The 20,193-nt window shown below is 37.0% G+C and overlaps 3 protein-coding genes across 3 annotated transcripts; 1 reads left to right on the top strand and 2 right to left on the bottom strand.

Moving 5' to 3' along the window:
- Window positions 1–7,869: 7,869 nt before the first annotated feature.
- On the top strand, window positions 7,870–9,456 carry LOC9314648 (F-box protein At2g21930). Its single transcript, XM_002880359.2, has one exon. It carries the CDS (start codon window positions 7,962–7,964, stop codon window positions 9,132–9,134), a length of 1,173 nt encoding a protein of 390 aa, XP_002880405.1. The 5' UTR covers window positions 7,870–7,961; the 3' UTR covers window positions 9,135–9,456.
- Window positions 9,457–12,065: 2,609 nt separating this feature from the next.
- LOC9314646 (alkane hydroxylase MAH1) lies at window positions 12,066–13,734 on the bottom strand. Its single transcript, XM_002878533.2, has one exon. It carries the CDS (start codon window positions 13,666–13,668, stop codon window positions 12,136–12,138), a length of 1,533 nt encoding a protein of 510 aa, XP_002878579.1. The 5' UTR covers window positions 13,669–13,734; the 3' UTR covers window positions 12,066–12,135.
- A 2,410-nt stretch (window positions 13,735–16,144) lies between these two features.
- On the bottom strand, window positions 16,145–16,860 carry LOC9316472. Its single transcript, XM_002878532.2, has one exon. It carries the CDS (start codon window positions 16,603–16,605, stop codon window positions 16,237–16,239), a length of 369 nt encoding a protein of 122 aa, XP_002878578.1. The 5' UTR covers window positions 16,606–16,860; the 3' UTR covers window positions 16,145–16,236.
- Window positions 16,861–20,193: the final 3,333 nt, after the last annotated feature.

Below are 20,193 nucleotides of genomic sequence, written 5' to 3'. Positions count from 1 at the left end.
ATTGAAATGTTTGTTCTTACTGAAGTTGCAATTTACTTGGGAGATTTCATGTTTTTTTTTTTTTTTTGGTGTGTGGTAAAACTTTGTTTATGTTCGTTCATACTCTCGGCATTGTCTCTGGTTTTGCTTAGTGTTGCATCTTTTTAATGTTCATGTAGCCTCTATGTATTTTTTTCTATTCTATCTCTTCTCTAGACAGGTTGAGACCACAAACTGATGGGCTTGTCCACATCTAATCAATGTCAGAATTAGAAATGTAACCTAACCTGTCTTTAATTTTGTTCTTCCGTTGTAGTTACTTGGGCGGTTACATGTTCCTTGTCTTTATTATCAACAGTTTCAGTTAGATTTGAATTTCAGCTGACATATTGGAACATGTGTTTGGTATTAGTGTTAAGGCTGCTAGTTAAGCTCAGTGTGGGAGTGGATATGAAAACGGAACTCTTGTTTAAAGTGGATATTTATGAATCTGATTTAGCGTGTACAATTTAGTAACTCGATTGTCATTTCTCTGTTTTGTAACGGAAATGTTTCGTGGTTATGGCCCTCAGATCAGTCACTCTTTGAGCAGAATAACTGCATCACATTTACTTAATCAAATACTTTCTCATTATGATCCAAAGCTAGCAACAATTTATTAGTGTCTTAATCAGGAGGCCCAAACATATAGAGTTCATTTCGTAATTTGATGACTTGTAGTCGTCTATAGTCATTTCGAAACCAGCGACGTAGTTCTGGAATCAACATCGTCGTCGTCACCTAGGGTTAAAAGACGGAGGAAGAAGATTTCAGATGACCGGAGCACCAACTCAGATTTGCTTCCAACTGATCTGATCATGGAGATACTCAAACGATTACCGGTCGAGACCCTATTTAGGTTCTGCGTATGGAAGAACTGGGCATCAATCATCCGCGGCAGATATTTCATGAAAATGTTCCTCGCCGAGTCTACGAGTCGACCAGCTCGTCTCTTCTTCGGCTTCAAACATGAAAGGGTTTGTTTCTTATTCTCGTTGCTTCAATCTCAAAATCCAGGTGAAGCCTCTGTAGCTACTTACACAATGACACATCTGTTGGTTCAGAATCGGTTACGCCCATGATTAAAGCATAATACCGAGTCGGTTTACGTTAACCGGCAGTTATGGAATTACTTCTATTAAACGAACAAATGCGTCTCTTGTTTGTTGTGTCTTTCAGACATGTCTCATATGCTGTATATATATCAGACATTGTAGACAAAGAAAGGCACGTCTTGAGTTCGTAAGAATTCAAGAGAAAGACAGAGAACAAAAGGAGAACAAAAACAGAGAAGACGACTCGGAGAGGCACTTGATCTGAGATAAGAGGTTGATATCCACTTGTGATATCTTCCCTGACTTCTTCCAATTCCAGATTACGTCCAAGTCGTAAGGTACGTCTTCGGTATAAAACGCTTCCGCAAACGTTAAACTCTAATAACATCCTGCATATAGCTTCACAGTGAATTCTTCCTTTCTTCACGGTTTGTTTTGCTATGGAACTACTGGTTCTGCTTCCAGCTGTGGACTTGAGGTATACAACTCCAGCAACAGAATATCCATAAATGGTCAAGGAAAGTGTTTTCTATAGAACTCCAGCTGCCATCAAAGCCTTTTGTCTCACACTCTCACTGATGCAGGTGACCTTGTTTTGGCACGAAAGAAAACCTTTGCATTGACCACTTTATGTTGTTGTCTATTATATATGGTCCGAAGAATATATCGTGAGAGGAGTTATTAGATTATGGTTTAATCTTATGTTTCGGTTCAATTGTAATTAACTGGTTTGTTCCGGATTAGATACTAGGTCAAGAATAGAAAGTGTATATAAACTTGTAAACACTATTCTTAGACCGCAACGGAAGCATTTCTTTACTTTCGGCTCTCTCTTCTTCATCTCTCAGATCTTAGACTTAGAGAGCTTAAAGCTTGTTTTCTGTTCTTCTTTTCTTCTATTATGGTATCAGAGCTATAGGTTTAGCTCAAAGTTCTACTCTGATTTTGTTTCTCCTTCGATTTGGTTTCTCAAAATCTCACCATGGTTAAAGCAGTCATTCGCCGTAACACTCGCAGATCGGGAAGCTCATCACGTGCAGGAAGCACGAATCGTGCAGGAAGCTTGACTCCTGTTCCGGAAGCTTCGAATGCTCCGCTTGCTATGTCTGTCATGATGAACCCGGATAGTGTTCATTCTCCACTGTTTCTTCATAGTGCCGACCACCCAGGGAGATTGATTGTCTCTGAGCAACTGGATGGGTCGAACTACAATCAGTGGAGCTCAGCGATGAAGATTGCTTTGGATGCGAAGAACAAGATCGCATTCATAGATGGCTCATTTCCTCGACCTGAAGAAGGTAATCCTCTGTTTCGAATCTGGTCTAGGTGTAATAGCATGGTAAAGTCGTGGTTGCTTAACTCTGTTAGTAAGCAAATCTATGGTAGTATCTTGTCTTTCTATGATGCTTCACAAATATGGATAGATCTTCACAATCGATTCCATATGACAAACCTACCTCGAACCTTCCAACTGATTCAGCAAATCCAAGACCTTCGCCAGGGTTCTATGGACCTCTCTACCTATTACACAAAACTGAAAACTTTTTGGGATAATCTCGATGGTGCTGAGGCTAATGATCCTTGTGCTTGCTGTAAGAAAGCTAACTGTGCTGGTCAACTTTCTGCGAAATCTAAGATAGATAGAGGCAGGGTCATTAAGTTTTTAGCTGGTTTGAATGAGCAATACTCTATCATCAGGGGTCAAATCATCATGAAGAAACCACTTCCCAACTTGTCAGAAATTTACAACATCTTGGACCAAGATGATAGTCAGAGGCAGTTTAGCAACAATGTTGCTCCAGCTGCTTTTCAGATCAGTAAAGAGAGCACTCAACCTGGTGTGTTGACTGCTTCTCAAAACATGGCTCAACCTGGTGCGTTGAATGCGGTTCAAAGAAGGGACCCTAAGCCGACTTGCTCTTACTGTGGCTACACAGGACACACTTCGGATAAGTGTTATAAGTTACATGGCTACCCTATTGGCTGGAAGAAAGGGAAGTCATTCTCTGAGAAATCTCAGCAACAAGGTCAATCCTCTAAGATGAACTCTGCAGTCACTGCTCAGGTTTCAGGTAACAGTCAATCTGCTCCTGCTGGTTTGGAAGACCTCATTGGAAATCTAAGTAAGGATCAGGTTCAAAATTTCATTGCCTTATTTAGCTCTCAGTTGCAGCCTGCTAGTCAAGTTCAGAACACAGCTTCAGTTTCACACAGTTCTCCAAATGACCCATCTGGTATAACATTTTCCTCTTCCACTTTCAGCTTCATTAGTATTCTCACTGTATCTAAAAATGCCATGACTCTTAAAACATGGATTGTGGATTCTGGTGCTACACACCATGTATGTCATGTTAGAGAGATGTTTATTGAGCTTAACACTTCAGCTCAACATCATGTGAACCTTCCCAATGGTACTACAATAAAAGTTGGAGGTGTTGGGAGCATTGCTATTAATGGAGACATTGTGTTGAGAAATGTTCTGTATATTCCTGAATTCCGATTGAATCTGCTTAGTGTGAGTGCTTTAACTACAGATATTGGTGCTAGAGTAATGTTTGATTCAAGCTGTTGTGTGATACAGGATCTCACCAAGGGATCAATGATTGGAGAAGGTAGAAGAATTGGAAATCTATATGTCCTGGATGTTGAAGACTCAGTGGATGAAGATTTAGTTTCTACCTCTTTTGTTGCTAATTCTGTAATTGATGCATCTGTTTGGCATCAAAGGCTTGGCCACACTTCTTTTGAACGCATAGATTTGCTCACAGATGTACTTGGGATTTCTAAACACAAGAATAAAGGATTGTTGCATTGTGATATTTGTCAGCGTGCTAAACAGAAGAAATTACCTTATCCTACTCGTCAAAATATAAGTTCTGCTCCATTTGATTTGCTTCACATAGACACTTGGGGACCTTTTACAGAATCAACACAAGAGGGATATAGGTATTTCTTAACGATTGTGGATGACCATACAAGAGTCACATGGGTGTATCTCCTCAAACTCAAGAGCGATGTTCTCAAAGTTTTCCCAGATTTCCTTACAATGGTGGAAACTCAATATGGGATTAGAGTAAAGTCAGTTCGATCCGACAACGCACCAGAGCTCAAGTTTGAAGAATTGTACAAAAGAAAAGGGATTGTTCCTTACCACTCATGTCCTGAGACACCGGAACAAAATTCGGTGGTGGAGAGAAAGCACCAACACATTTTAAATGTGGCCAGAGCCCTCCTCTTCCAATCTCAGGTTCCTCTCTCTTTCTGGGGAGATTGCATTCTCACTGCAGTCTTTCTCATTAATAGAACACCTACTCCTGTCCTCTTGAACAAGACTCCATTTGAGGTGCTGACAAAGAAGGCTCCTGAATACACTCATTTGAAGACTTTTGGTTGCTTGTGCTATGCTAGCACTTCTCCAAAACAGCGCCATAAGTTTCAAGATAGAGCACGGGCCTGCGTCTTTCTTGGATATCCTTCTGGATATAAAGGATATAAGCTCCTTGATTTGGAGAGCAATGCCATATTTATTTCCAGAAATGTTGTTTTCTATGAGGATTTGTTCCCATTCAGAAAAGAGAAGGAAGAAAACAATGAGTTGTCAGATTTCTTTCCTCACGTTTACACTGATAAGGGAAGCACTTCCTCACCTGTTGAAACCCCGAGTCCAGAAATCAAGACAAGTCAACATCAACGAGTGTCAAGACCACCTTCTTACCTCAATGATTACCATTGTTATTCTGTTGAATCATCCACAGACCATCCCATTTCAAAGGTCCTCTCTTATTCCTCCCTATCTGATCCTTATATGATTTTCATTAATGCTGTGAATAATATCCCAGAGCCTCACACTTTTGCTCAAGCACAACTGATTAAAGAATGGTGTGATGCAATGGGTATTGAGATCACAGCACTTGAGGATAATGAGACTTGGATTGTTTGCTCTCTTCCACCCGACAAAAAGGCCATTGGATGCAAATGGGTCTATAAGATCAAATTAAACGCTGATGGTACATTGGAGCGATACAAGGCAAGGTTAGTTGCTAAAGGATACACTCAGAAGGAAGGACTTGATTACATTGAAACATTCTCACCTGTTGCCAAGCTTACAACAGTCAAAATGCTTCTTGCTGTCTCTGCTGCAAAAGGATGGTCTCTCACACAATTGGACATATCCAATGCCTTCTTAAATGGTGACTTGGAGGAGGAAATATATATGCAATTACCACCTGGATACTCACCAAAAGAGGGGGACAGTTTCCCTAAGAATGCTGTCTGCAAATTGAAAAAGTCTCTTTATGGGCTGAAGCAAGCCTCTCGTCAGTGGTACTTGAAGTTTTCAGATTCTTTAAGACAGTTGGGATTCACTCAATCTTCAGGTGATCACACTCTCTTTACTAAGAATTCTGGAAATTTATACATGGCAGTTTTAGTATATGTGGATGATATAATAATTGCTAGTAGCTGTGATGAAGCCACCAGACTCTTAAAGGAGGCATTACAGTGCTCTTTTAAGCTGCGAGACTTGGGGACACTCAGATACTTTCTTGGCCTAGAGATTGCCAGAAATGCTGAAGGTATCTCCCTATGTCAAAGGAAATATGTTCTTGAATTGTTGGATGAGACATGCCTACTTGGATGCAAACCAAGCTCCATTCCCATGGAACCAAATCTGAAGTTGACACAAGATGATGGTGAACTACTGGAAGATGCTGAACGTTATCGCAAGTTGGTTGGTAAATTAATGTATCTCACCTTTACAAGACCAGACATCACTTATGCAGTCCATAGGTTGTGTCAATTCTCATCATCACCTCGTGCTCCACATCTCAAAGCTGTTTACAAGGTAATTCATTACTTGAAAGGAACTGTTGGTCAAGGTCTATTTTATTCTGCGTCTGTTGACTTGAAGCTTTCTGCTTTTGCGGATTCTGATTGGGGTTCATGCCGAGACTCACGAAAATCCACTACTGGATATTGCATGTTTCTTGGAACTTCTCTAGTTTCCTGGAAATCCAAGAAGCAGAATGTGGTCTCAATGTCCTCTGCAGAAGCAGAATATCGTGCAATGTCTATGGCAGTGAGAGAAATGGTTTGGTTAAGATACATTCTCAGTGATCTTTGGATAGATGTTTCAGAAGCTTCAGTCTTGTACTGCGACAACACAGCCGCCATACACATAGCCAATAACGCAGTTTTTCATGAGAGAACCAAGCATATAGAATTGGATTGTCATCATATTCGAGAGAAGATCATTCTCGGCTTGGTCAAGACTCTTCATGTGCGCACAGAGAATCAGTTAGCGGATATACTCACAAAGCCTCTGTTTCCAGCTCAATTCAAGCATCTGCTGTCCAAGATGGAGATTATAAATATATTTGCTCCATCTTGAGGGGGACTATTAGATTATGGTTTAATCTTATGTTTTGGTTCAATTGTAATTAACCGGTTTGTTCCGGATTAGATACTAGGTCAAGAATAGAAAGTGTATATAAACTTGTAAACACTATTCTTAGACCGCAACGGAAGCATTTCTTTACTTTCGGCTCTCTCTTCTTCATCTCTCAGATCTTAGACTTAGAGAGCTTAAAGCTTGTTTTCTGTTCTTCTTTTCTTCTATTAGGAGTCTTCATAGAAGGAATCACAGAACTGAAGGATCCACTTTGGGATAAAGATTCTGATCGTTGGACTATCTTCATCTCCTGTAGGCAGGTTGAGAATCTCATGTTTCTCTAAAGAGTACTTGTTCGTTAGTCAAAGAGGATGATGGCTTGCATGGGTTTTTATAATCATCTCTACTGAAATGTTTGTTTTTCTTGTTGCAGTTGAGTTATCATGACCTTTTGTCTTTATTGGTGACAGTTTTTTTTATATGTTCATAGTCTCGGCTTTGTCTCTGGTTGCTTCGTGTTGCACGTTTTTGACATTCATGGAGTCTCTGTTTTGAACTTGTGCAAGTCTCATCCTCTTCTACTGTCTTTTATCTACTTCGCAATATCTCTGATTTCCCATTTTGATCTAGATTTTGGAAGGATACAAATAGAAAACTATGACATAATTCATTTCCTAATTAGGCTTTTAGATATTTGCAGAAATTTCGAATTTGTTTTTAAGTATATTTTGAAAACAAACCTTTGTTGAGTTGAGTATTTTTACAACGAATGCCATTTACTTTAAAGACATAATTCATAAGCAATCAAAGACATAAATCTTTCTATAACAAATCGGGTCGATATGTGCCCGAAAATATTTAAGCGGATTTTCATTAATATAAGATTTTTGTGGGAGTTGTTTTATGGAAAGATTTTCGTCATAAGGTTAACAAGTATATTTTCATGTTAAGGTTTACAAATATGACTAATTGTATCCGGTTTAATTTGTTTCTTGAATTTAACTATTTATTTTTACCAATATAGTAAATTTAAAATTATTAAAATGTTTTAAATATTATTATTGAAACTTAAAATTTTTTTAAATTAAATATTAAATATATAAAAAGTGTTAATTTCTTGCAATGCTAATGTAAAAGCGGATCATCTGGCACGAAAAATTCGTACAGAACCGCTTCATATCACATTTAACAACAACATTCAACATGAATGACTCTTTTGAGCTCTAATTAATTTGAGATGACAAAAAAAAAACAAATATATAAAAGTTTAAATTAAGACGGGACCTGTTATTCTGAAGCGTTGGAGAACGCCGGCTTGTTGAACAAAACGCAAACGCTCGTAAAACCTCTTTTCAGTGCAGAGCAAAGTTTTTAATTTTGGGTTCTCTTTATTTTTTCCTATCCGCCATGAAAAGAGAGAGAGAGCGAAGCTTGAAAATGACAGAGTCGAAACCAGCGATGCAATCGTAGAAACAACACCGGCGTCGTCAAAAAGACAGATGAAGAAGATTTCAGATGACCGGAGCAAAATCTCAGATCTTCTGCCGATTGATCTCAAAATGGAGATACTCAAACGGTTACCGGTAAAAACCCTAGGGAGGTTCCTTTGCCTATCGAAAGAATATGCATCTATCATCCGCCGCAGAGATTTCATGAAATTGTACTTGACAGAGTCCACGAATAGTCCGCAAAGACTCATCTTCACTTTCGAGAACAAGACTCACTGGAAGCACTTCTTCTTCTCAGCGAGTCCATGGGAGCAAGAGGAGGAGGATGAAATGTCACCCCAAAATGAAGATGAATCATCATCATCAGCCTGTGTAGCAACTTACCATATGAAATGTCATTCTCAACCATACACAACTATTGCTCCTTCTGTTCACGGTTTGATTTGCTATGGACATCCGTCTAAACTCATGGTGTACAACCCTAGCACTAGACGATCCATTACTCTTCCCAAGATTGATTCTCAAAGGATTAATATGTACCACTTCCTAGGTTATGATCCCATCCATGGTGATTACAAAGTTTTGTGTATGACAGTTGGAATGCATGTTTATAAAGGACGTGGTATGGCTCAAGAGCTTCGTGTTTTGACTTTGGGAAATGGGAATTCTTGGAGGTTGATTGAAGATTTTCCTCCTCATTTTCTTGATTATCATTATTCTCCTGATATATGTATCAATGGTGTTTTGTATTATGGAGCTCTGCTCGACATAAAGCGACCAGCAGTCATGAGTTTTGATGTTAAATCTGAAAAATTTCATCATATTAAAGGACCAGACTGTGACTTGCGTCCAAAGCTGAAAAGCTTCAACGGAAAGCTTGTAGCCCTGTTCTCTACTAATGGTGGATTTGAGTTGTGGGCTCTAGAGGATGCTGCGAAACATGAATGGGCAAAGAAGTTATTTGTTTCGGATATAGATTGCTGGAGAAATGGTTGTATGTTTCAAGTCTTTTGTCTCACTGATGAATGTGAGTTTATTTTCGCACCAAAAGAACTCGGTAAACCACCATTTTCCCTTCTCTATTATGATCCGCAGGAAAATATTGAGGGAACAGTCCACATACAAGGCATCACAGAACTGAAGCTTCCACTTTGGGATAACGATTCAGATCGTCGTTTAATCTCTATCTTTTCTGGTCAAGTTGAGAACCTCATGTGTCTCTAACGAGTGTTCGCTCATTAGTCTAGAGGACAATGACCTTATGGGTTTCATGATCATCTCCACTTTAAATGTTTTGTTCTCTGGTTGTAGTCGAGTTTTATCTAGTTTACTTTCATGATCTTTTTGTCTTTATTGGTGACAGTTTCTCTGTTTTGAACTTATGCGTTACCCTCTTCATCTTTTATAATTATAGAGGTCTACTACCTTATGTTACATCTGGATTGATATATATATGTTTATATTTGGTTACATGTGGATTCTCGAACCCTCAGATTTCCAAATTGTGGACAAAGTACAATATGACATTAATTTTTGAGAGCTTGATCTGCTGAGTTCCAAATGTTACTGCAGAACTGAAAAGGTATGTTTCTTGGAATCAGAAAATGGTTATCAAAGGAAACTTTTCTGGGACACTGATTTTTAGCGGTCAAGAAGTTGGATTTGGCGTCGTTTACTCCCTATCTCTCTTGCCTAATCCGTTCAGGTTCTGCTAGCTGTGATTTTTTGGAACAATGATTGGGACTAATTTGGGCTCTTTGATAGATATCTCAGGTTCAAATGGCCCTAGAGTCATTGGAATTTCCTATATGGCTACGGTTTCTCAAATTTCCTATATGGCTACGGTTTCTCAAATTTCCTATATGGCTAGTGTTTCTAGACATCATTGAAAACGATTTATACTCTGTTATCCTAATATCACTATGAAGCACTATGAAGTATTCATTAGACCTCAAAGAAGGTGACAATATCAAACTATATTGGGATTACTTGAATTACAAATTCATTATTCTCAATTTCGAATACAACTTAATCCGCTAATTAAAGGGTGATGTGTGATATGGAGCGTATATGTTCGCTTATCCACTTTTCTATTATAAGTATGCTCTGTTTTCAATTTTACACTAGGATCGGACCCGCGGTCCACCGCGGGAGAATATTGGTTTACATACGTTGCGTTTAATATTGTGTGTGTTTTTTAGTAGAACGAATCGTGTAGTATACTTATAAATATTCATAATAACGAATTGTAGAGAAAATGTAAAATTGTTTATAAATATACCCATCGTATTAATTATGATTTACAAAATAGAATTTTGTGTTTTAAAATTCTAAAATTAGACGATTCATGAGAATTAGAGCAGTCAAAATAGGTCAAAAACCGCAGGTCGAGCCCACATCATCTCACTATGGGGCAGATTTGGGAAAATATATTAAACCCGCAAATAAGCGGGCCACATGGATTAATTCGCAGTGGGTCATAGGTTTAATCGGTTTTCATCGTCCGCGGGTTGGCGGATCAGCCCGCATATTAGTAATTATTGATAAAATTATAATTTATTCAACATGTGGTAATTTGAACAAACTTTTAATAGTATTTTGATTTATTTATTTATTTTAGTAGTATTTTAAATTTTGGTTACTTTAAAATTATTTAAACAAAATCCATGGACAATCCCGCAAATCCGCATACATTCGCGGGACGGGTTTGTATTTCATATATGCTACCCGCGGGTCGTGCGGACCGACTAACTACAAGTCAAAATATTTTTTGTCTATCGCAAAACGGACTTAACGGGACGAATCAACTCGCTTTGACAGTTCTAATGGGAATATTATTTAGTCATACAACAAAATGAAGTTTGGACATAGTAATAATAAAATATGTATCTTATTTGTTAGATGAGAGATTGAAAGATGAAGTATAATGATTAAAAATTAATTATTATTTTTCATGATTCACAAAATTTAATAAATACTTATCATCTTGTTGAATAATTCTAAAATCATATTCAAGAAATCTTTATAAATTGAAAATTAAACTTCTTTGGTAAGCTATAGGTATGAAAATATCATAATTTCGATTTAATCTAATTAAATTAAAATTAGTTACATGAATTTCATATCTATTTAATTTACACGACCAAAATAAAAATATCTATTTAATTTACACGACCAAAATAAAAATATCAATTTAATTTATAAAACAGATGGGTTATTTGTGATAAATTTTCTAGAAATCTTTAGAAGCAAATAAAATATCTTTCAATTAATGATAATTGGCTAAAATGAGCGAAATTAATGACAAAAACGTTGATTGTTATGGAATTAGTCCCAAAAATATATGAACAAATTTATTATACGTAATTAATGTATAATATTGTTTGGAATATGCTTTTATTATTAGTTACCATAAGTACAATCAGATTTTATTTGATTTCCATAAATATTTGATTTTATTTCAATTTTTCATTATTAATTCGAATTTATATTCCAAAAAAATTTCAAAGATCCGATTTCAGAATTTCGGGTCAATTTTCTGATTTTAACCCGACCCATTTTCATTTGTACTTCTCTTTTAATAGTATAGAGATTCTATCTAGTATCTACATAATAACTTAGATGTAATCATTTGCAAATATTTCGGAAAAAAATTGAATATATATGTTAAGATTTGAGATCGAATGAGAGATATGATCCATAGCTAAATTATTTGTTTTTTTTTCCAAAAGAATGTTGGTATGTTGCCGTGAACAATGCACCAATCCTTTGTTGAATCCGGTCCCGGCGGGGATCACCCCCCTAAAACAACATTTTCTTTCAGGCCTTTCAACCAATCGATACGACCCCGAAGAGCGGCTTTTGCTAAAACTCGAGCAGTTTCTTGAAAACTTGTATATATGAAAAAGTAAGAATGATTGGTGTATGAATTTCGTTCTGATTTTTATATTGATTCTGTAACTCCGCCTAGATGGCTAAATCAACTTTTATGTAATGATCTAATATATTACTTTTGACGGAAAGAAAAAAGATTGGTGTATGAATTACTCAACAATCCTGCTTCGAGTATTATCTAAACTTTAATCGTTAAACTAATCAGATCTATTTAACTTTCACATTTTTTCCAAGATAATAATAATTAGTTTATATTGCCTCTAACATTTCTCAAATGATGTTTCATTTATTAATGATTTCTTACAAGTTTGATAATATTGTGCTTTTGAATTTATGAGACCAAGCATCTCTTAGCAACTGTGACTTTGAGGCCATGTTTCATGTGAAGGACTATGGAAGAAGCTGGCTCGATCTTGTGCCCTTCAACGACCTTGATGTCATAATTTCGTATAATCTCAATAGCCACTGTCTTCATCTGCAAGAAAGATAAACTTTTCCCCAAGCAATTTCTTGGACCAGAATTAAACACGAAGAACTTGAAAGATGGTTCATGCTTTAAGCCTCCATTTCTCTCAGAAATCCATCTCTCTGGTTTGAATTCACATGCGTCTTCTCCCCACACAGCCTTCATCCTCCCCAATGCATAGACAGAGAACAAAATCTTCCAATTTGCATCGACTTTGTGTCCACTTGGAAGCACATCTTGTTTTATGGGAGTCTTTCGCTCGAATGGGATTGGAGCGTAGAGGCGTAGTGATTCACACAATGCACCATGTAAATACACCATCTTGTTTAACATGTCTGCATCTAAACTCATTCCGGATCCTGGTAGATTTGTGTTGATCTCTTGGCGGATCTTGGTCACAGCTTCAGGGTTCTTGGAGAGAAGCCAACAGAACCAAGTGAGAGTTGTTGCAATGGCGTCTCTTCCGGCGAGCATGAAACTCTTGATGATGTCTTTGAGGAAGTTATCATCTTCTGGGTTCAAAAGCTCATACTTGGAAGTATCTAGATTCATGTAGACGCTTAATAAATCCTCTTCACGAGCTTTTCCCCCAATATTAGAATGATGACTTATTATCTCCTCTCTCTTTGCAGATATATACTTTGCACAAGATCTGTCGAAAGCAGCATTAGCTTTTGTCATCTTCTTCTCTTGTCCGAGTCCAAACCAGTTTTGCAACTTCCACAAGATCAGAGGCTTAACATGTCTATACACAACCACTTCTTCAGCATCATCCATAGCTTTCGCATACTCATTCTTCGGCATTTCTATGGAAAGAGAACTCGAGTCATAACCCGTAACAAGAGTAAGGGTTACATCGAATGCTAATCTTTGGAACACGTCTTGTAAATCGAAAACCGTATTCGCCTCTGAAAAATGATCAAGAACCGGGACAAGCCCATTCTTGATTTTACGCGTGATGGTCCTCAATGAGAAGCTTTGAAACCCTTGATGGCTAAGCACAACCAGTGCGGATTTCCTCATATCCTCCCAGAGTTTGGAGTCAGCAGTGAAGATCCCATTTCCTAGAAAATCGAACATCTCTTTGAACTCCGGTCCTTTATCATAATTGGAGAAGTTGGAGCAGAAAACGTGTTGAATATTTGCAGGATCTGCAGTGATCAACATGTTCATTCCAGTGAACCATGGGCCTTTGAAGGCAAAAGTCAAGTTGGAGACCTCGAGAATCTCTGCGACGTAGTCATTAATCATGTGAAGCATGAAGAGCACACCAGGAAGCATCCCAAGAACTGGCCAGTTTCTAGGTAAGATATGATGGGCTTTCTTGTGGATCAAGAAATGGAAGAAGATAAAGACAAGAAAAGCTATAAAGACTTCAAGTAAGCCTACGTAAGCCATTAGTAGAAAAGGTTTTTAATTTGTTTCTTGGAAATTACGAAAGATAGAGAGATGAGAAACTTTGTTTTGGTTCTTTGTTATATTTATAGTTATTAGAAATTAGAAATTTAGTACCACTTTTTAAATGAGATTGGCTCAGTGTCAGTGATGTAGCTGGCGACATAACTAACTCCAATCTTGTCATCATGGTGTTCTTACCTCGTCCACGTTCAGAACTTCGGATCTGTCAAATGTCCATGGCATGGAGGCGTTATGGGTAAGGTCATGTTAGATATGATGGGGTCTGGGGTCACATGAACGAGTTAAACGTCAAAGTGGGGATCACAATCTACTACTAATTATTTTAGTCAAAAAAAATCTACGACACTAAAATAAACCACTAGACTACATATCTTTATCTTTTTTTTTTTTGTTTTACTTTCCAAAATTTTGCTCTTTTTTTGTCCTTAACCTATTTGACTAGTTTTGCTCGTTTATAATAGTAGATCATGACAACCCAATTTGTTAACCTAAATAAAAGCCATTAACTTTAAGATAGTTCTTTTGAAACTTCTATTAGTTATCATCTTATATTATTTTGAAATTATATAATCAAAGATTTTATAAATCCTCTTATAATATATATAGTTACGATTTTAATTATGTGTAATATGTCAAAACAATGTAGATTACAATTTACAAATAAATTTAGATTTTTATGAATACGCAAAAATTTATATTTTAGTTTACCATGTAACAATATAATTTCTTAGTATATAAATAAACTTCTGATTAACTTATACCTCCCATGCAGTAGCACATATCATGGTCTAGTATAGTATATAAATTTTATGAATTTACCAATTATTTCCTTTTATATAAGTTCTTCTCCCCTCACCCTATTTTTGTTCTCACTTGAATATTAATAAAGAAACAGTGTCATAGAGGACGTCGTCAATTGGTTGATTCTTGTCCTGATCTAATGAGTTGACCCCTGAAAATTTTATGGTCAAGGACATGCTTTTGCCACTTCTCATTGACTCGTATATGATTTGACGTTACTCAATTTTTAACAATTCGATTTTTGAGAACTCAAATAGTGAATCCAATGACTCATGAATGACGTTAGTTTATCAAAAAAATTTAGTGATAATTCTTTAGAATATTGAAAACAAAATATGCTGTCAAATTTTCTATTTGTAATATAAGGATGCACACTCATCATGCAATCAGCCAATCACAATTTTCAAAAATTCAGTCAAACCGATCTGTCTAGAACTTTACTTATGAATAATATGACAGTTGCTATCATGTAGTTTCAATTCCACAGTATTAATAATTTCTGAATAAAGACTCTCCCAATATTTTCTATACAAATAAATTTGAACTTGTCGAATAATCACGTGTATGTAATTATAGTTAAAATATATGGCATCGATTTCAAGTAAATTCGAGTTTACCTCACAATATAAACAATCACAAAGAGTCTACAGTTAAATTTTCTGTTTTGGTCTTGTCAACCATATTAACCGAGTTATTTCTTTGGTGAATGAGTCAACATGACTAAGTCAGACATGGGACACCGACTACATGTATATAAAAATGGATAACCATTGGCCATATGTCTAAATTATGGTCTTTGCCTTTTATCATTATAATAAGTGCTTAAATTTATAATTTGCATGTACTTACCTATTTTAACAATTTAATATATATTGATCACCCTAACGTTGTTACTTGTTAGTTAAAATGTTAATAGTTCTTGTATTAGTTGTCACGTTAGAATTAACTTATACAAGCCAGCACCCACGTTATAATTGAGAGCTTTTTTTCCCTCTAATTTTATGTTGGTAATTTCATCTCGACAAGGCTAGTAGCAGCTAGCTCATGATATAGGCATGCGTTGTGACAGCAGAGGACCCCGAGTCCAATATATAAAAACATGTACATTATCTTAGTCAAAAAAACAAAATCGTAGTTAAAAAAGTATGTGTATTTTTTTTTGTCGTCAAAAAGTATGTGTATTTAAAATAGCTATTCTGGTGTTAATTATCGCACTTCAACAAAAAAATTTATGCAACCTTATGAGACGTGACAATATTATAGTACTTTAAAAGGGTGTGACTGGTTAATAATACTCGTAGGAGAAGAAAAAAAGAGGAACACAAATTCTTCTTTATATATATATGTACTAGCCTAAAATGAATTAGCAAAAAATAATTAAAATAGAATAATTCTTCTATTTTCAAAACAAGTAGAAATTGATTTTTTTTTAATGTGGCATTTTTTTCTTTTAGTTTTTCTTTCTAGTTACTCTACTTTTATTAACCAGTCATACGCGAAACTATCCTTGTATAATATTTCTGATAAATTTTGTTTGAAAGCCCTTTATATATAAAAAAAGACAATATTATAGAATATTTGATAGAGAGCGGAAGCTAAATAACGGACGAGAACTAAAAAATATTGATTTTAATGACTGTTGTAGTACTATTATTATATCATTAAAAATATTTGAGTACAATATCATAAAACTTAACCTTATTTTCAACTAGAAAAATCAACAGTTACAAAATTATTCTAAAAACTCTATTTTGTGGTAGGAGGAGCTGCGCCGGTAACTTTTAAACATTGTTCCTTTAGCATAGGTGGAAAGAGGGGGATGAATGGAATTTTTGGTATACAATTGGTTTCAGCTTCCAAAAATGCTTTGCAACAAGCAGGACCAATATTACCAAACTTTCCAATGAATATCGATTGAGAAATTTCCGCAATACATCCAGGAATATCCATCACCGATGACCAACATTTAGTTATATCAGGTAATCCTGACATATTAGGAATTGGTTGGAATGGAAATGGAAAAGGAAAAGGAGCCGGAAACTGTGGTAGTTGAGCATTTACGGAAACCACAATGCATATAACTGCTAAAAACAAAATCACGTTTTTGATAGCCATGATGAGAAGAAAAAAGTTATAAGTAGTTCAATATATGATTTTTTTCTCGAGTTTGGTTTTGGATGATAAACAATACTAGGAGTCTAGGATCCTTAGTTATTTTACGGGAAGAAATGAGCTGTGGTATTAATTGTCTTATGAAACGTTTTCAATTTATGTTAGGTGTTGAATCAGCAGTTACCCTTTTTCTAATTTAATTAGCAGTTCCCCTTCTAAAATTGAATTAAAGTACTCTAAAGTCTAAACCCTGCTCTATGATACGAGCAACATTAACTAGAAAATATATATTTTCAGAATTTATTGACTATTTGACTATTTAGAGGAGATGAAATATAACTCGTGGCCCTGAATCAAACGGAAATAGCTAGTTCAGAATTTAATCCAATAAAACCGGTTAATAATCCTTCCGTTTTGTTTTGATTCTTAGCGAAGCGAGGAATACATGTGATTTTTTAAGTTGAGCAAATAGCTATGCATTTTGGGGACATAAAGCCATAATGGGATTTCAAGTTTAGTTTTAAGAAAAAAAAGTTTAGTTTTAAGAGTTCCTCGCATTCTTTAAATGGAAAAATTTCATGTAGATTTCAGGTTGTGGGCTTTTTCACCATCAACTTAGTATAAACTTAAAAAACAGATTATTAAATAATATTACTAAACCATAGTTGCCCTTGATGAGTTAATTACTGTAGATTTTAGCTAGAGGTTTATGATAGATTTGGGCTTTAACATGGGCTTCCAACTCAAAACCAATTGGCAATGAGTGGATTGACCCTAACCCTTTATATATCACTTGATAATTTCTCCAACTTCCGATGTGGGACTTTCTCTCATTAACACCCCCCCTCACGCTCAGGCATCGTTGGCTCTGAAGCGTGGGCATATGTGGGAACAACATCCACGGGGTGGCCCGATTTGGGACTTCAATAACACCCTCCCTCACGCTCAGGCATGAACATCTGAAGCGTGGGCATATGTGGGAACAACATCCACAGGGTGGCCCAACGATCGGGTGGCTATGATACCATGATAGATTGCCCGAAGACATGTGAGTTCTTCTACTTTGCCGCCGCTTGACAAGCCGTTGTTTTTCTATCTTCTACAAATACTAAACCTAGCCGCCATCCTTGCCGTGTCTAAGTATTTATTGTCCAAGTTGTTAGAGTAATAGATAAATGTAAATCTTCCAAATCTTGTTATGGAAATCTCTAGTGTATATCCTCTAGAATCTTCTCTTGTAAGCCTATATATAGAGGCCTCTCTATTCATTAATACATACAATTTTACCAATCTTACATGGTATCAGAGCAATCGATCAAAACACAAAAAACCCTAATTTTTTTTTTTCTTCACGCCACCGCCGCTACAGACCTAGCGTCTCTTTTCACCGGTTCTTTCTTCAATCATCAACATGAGTGAAGAAGTTTCATCGTCAGTTGCAACGTATTCGAGAGTACCTATCTTTGACATAGATAGTGAAACCCCAACTCTCATCGCCGTGAACATGTCAAACATCACAAAGTTGACATCAATGAATTATCTCACTTGGCGTCTTCAGATCACAGCTCTCCTAGAAGGTCACGAGCTTCATGGTTTTATTAGTGAAACCGATCAAGCTCCACCCACCCACATCGTTTCAGGTACTGTGACAACACCAAACCCTAAGTTTACTTCTTGGACAAGACAAGATCGTCTTCTTTACAGTGCTATCATTGGCACTCTATCTCTTCAAGTGCAACCAATGGTTTCACGTGCGAAGACTACTCGTGAGATCTGGGCTAAGCTAGCCACGACTTATGGCAATCCATCAAGAGCACACATCAACCAAATCAAACATCAACTCAAGACCATCTCCAAAGGAAATCAATCGGTGGAAGACTACATGAAGAATGTTGTTACTAAGGCTGACAAGTTAGCGCTCCTTGGCTCACCACTCCCGCATGAAGACCTACTTGATCACATCACTACTGGCTTAGATGAGGATTATCGTCCGGTTGTGGAACTTGTCAATGGAAGAGAAACTCCAATATCTATTGAAGAGCTACACGAGAAACTTCTCAACAGAGAGAACACGCTTCGCAACCTTGCGGAGACAACATCAACGGCTGCCCCTGCGTCTGCAAACATGGCACAACACAAATACAACAACAATAACAACTCCTCTAAACAGAATCAGAACCAATACTACAACAACAACAACAACTATGGAAGAGGTAGAGGCTCTGGAAGAGGAACACAAGGACGTGGGTACCAAGGAAGATGCCAGATTTGTGGTATTCATGGTCATAGTGCACGGACTTGTCGTCAGCTTGCCTCACCACAATGGTCTCCGCCGTCGCAGTATCCGCCACCATCATCTCCAACAATGTGGAATCCACCACCACCGATGCCGCCTCCCAACTGGCAGCCGCGAGCTCATTACACCGCTTCCACTAACTATTCACAAGCACCGTGGTTACTAGATAGTGGAGCGACTCATCACATTGCTACAGATTTCAGCAATATGTCCATTGCGGGTCCATACAATGGCGGTGAAGAAGTGATTGTTGGCAACGGAGCTGGCTTGCCAATTACTAATACGGGTTCCACTACTTTCTCTACTCCAACTAAACAATTATTACTTGATAATGTCTTGTGTGTTCCGACTATCAAGAAGAACTTGATCTCGGTGAATAAACTATGTCGATCTAATGGTGTAATGGTTCAAATGTGTCCTAATGATTTTCAGGTGAAGGATCTCAACACGGGGGCAACAATAATCAAGGGCAGAGCTAATGATGGGTTGTATGAGTGGCCAACGATTCCTTCCGGATCTTCTTTTGTTTCGGCTTTTTCTACTTTTAAAACATCTTCTCCTGCTTGGCATGCTCGATTAGGGCATCCGGCAAATTATGTTATTCAACTTATTTCATCTCGTTCTAAAATACCTATGTCTTTTTCGACAATTTGCAATGCTTGTTCTATTAATAAAAGTCATAAACTACCATTTTCTCAATCATCAATTCATTCACAATTTCCCCTTGATATTGTTTTCTCGGATGTGTGGACATCTCCGGTTTACTCCATTGATGGCTATAAATACTATGTGATTTTTGTTGACCATTATACAAGGTATACATGGCTTTATCCATTAAAACAAAAATCTCATGTTGCCACAATTTTTCCGGTTTTCAGGGCATTGGTGGAGAATCGGTTCAAGACAAAGCTTACAACGCTATATTCGGACAATGGAGGTGAATATATTGGCTTAAGGCCCTATCTTGCAAGTCATGGCATTTCACATCTCACATCACCACCTCACACACCCGAACATAATGGCATTGCGGAGAGAAAACATCGTCACATTGTTGAGACGGGATTGTCACTAATGTCACACGCTAAAATACCAATAGAGTATTGGTCTTACTCACTAGCCGCAGCGGTCTTTCTCATCAACAGAATGCCTACACCGATTCTCTCCAATGTCTCTCCATATGAGGTTCTTTTTCAGTCCACACCAAACTATACAAGGCTTCGTGTGTTTGGTTGTCTTTGCTATCCATGGCTTCGTCCTTATTCACAAAACAAGCTCTCACCTCGTTCCACTCCATG

The sequence above is a fragment of the Arabidopsis lyrata genome, assembly GCF_000004255.2.
Source record: "Arabidopsis lyrata subsp. lyrata unplaced genomic scaffold ARALYscaffold_4, whole genome shotgun sequence".
Classification (NCBI taxonomy): Eukaryota; Viridiplantae; Streptophyta; class Magnoliopsida; order Brassicales; family Brassicaceae; genus Arabidopsis; species Arabidopsis lyrata.
This window is presented reverse-complemented; position numbering and strand designations above follow the sequence as displayed.

Bases quoted from the DNA above. Each gene is read 5' to 3' on its own strand.
- LOC9314648 (XM_002880359.2), top strand. From the start codon at position 7,962: ATGAAGAAGATTTCAGATGACCGGAGCAAAATCTCAGATCTTCTGCCG.
- LOC9314646 (XM_002878533.2), bottom strand. From the start codon at position 13,668: ATGGCTTACGTAGGCTTACTTGAAGTCTTTATAGCTTTTCTTGTCTTT.
- LOC9316472 (XM_002878532.2), bottom strand. From the start codon at position 16,605: ATGGCTATCAAAAACGTGATTTTGTTTTTAGCAGTTATATGCATTGTG.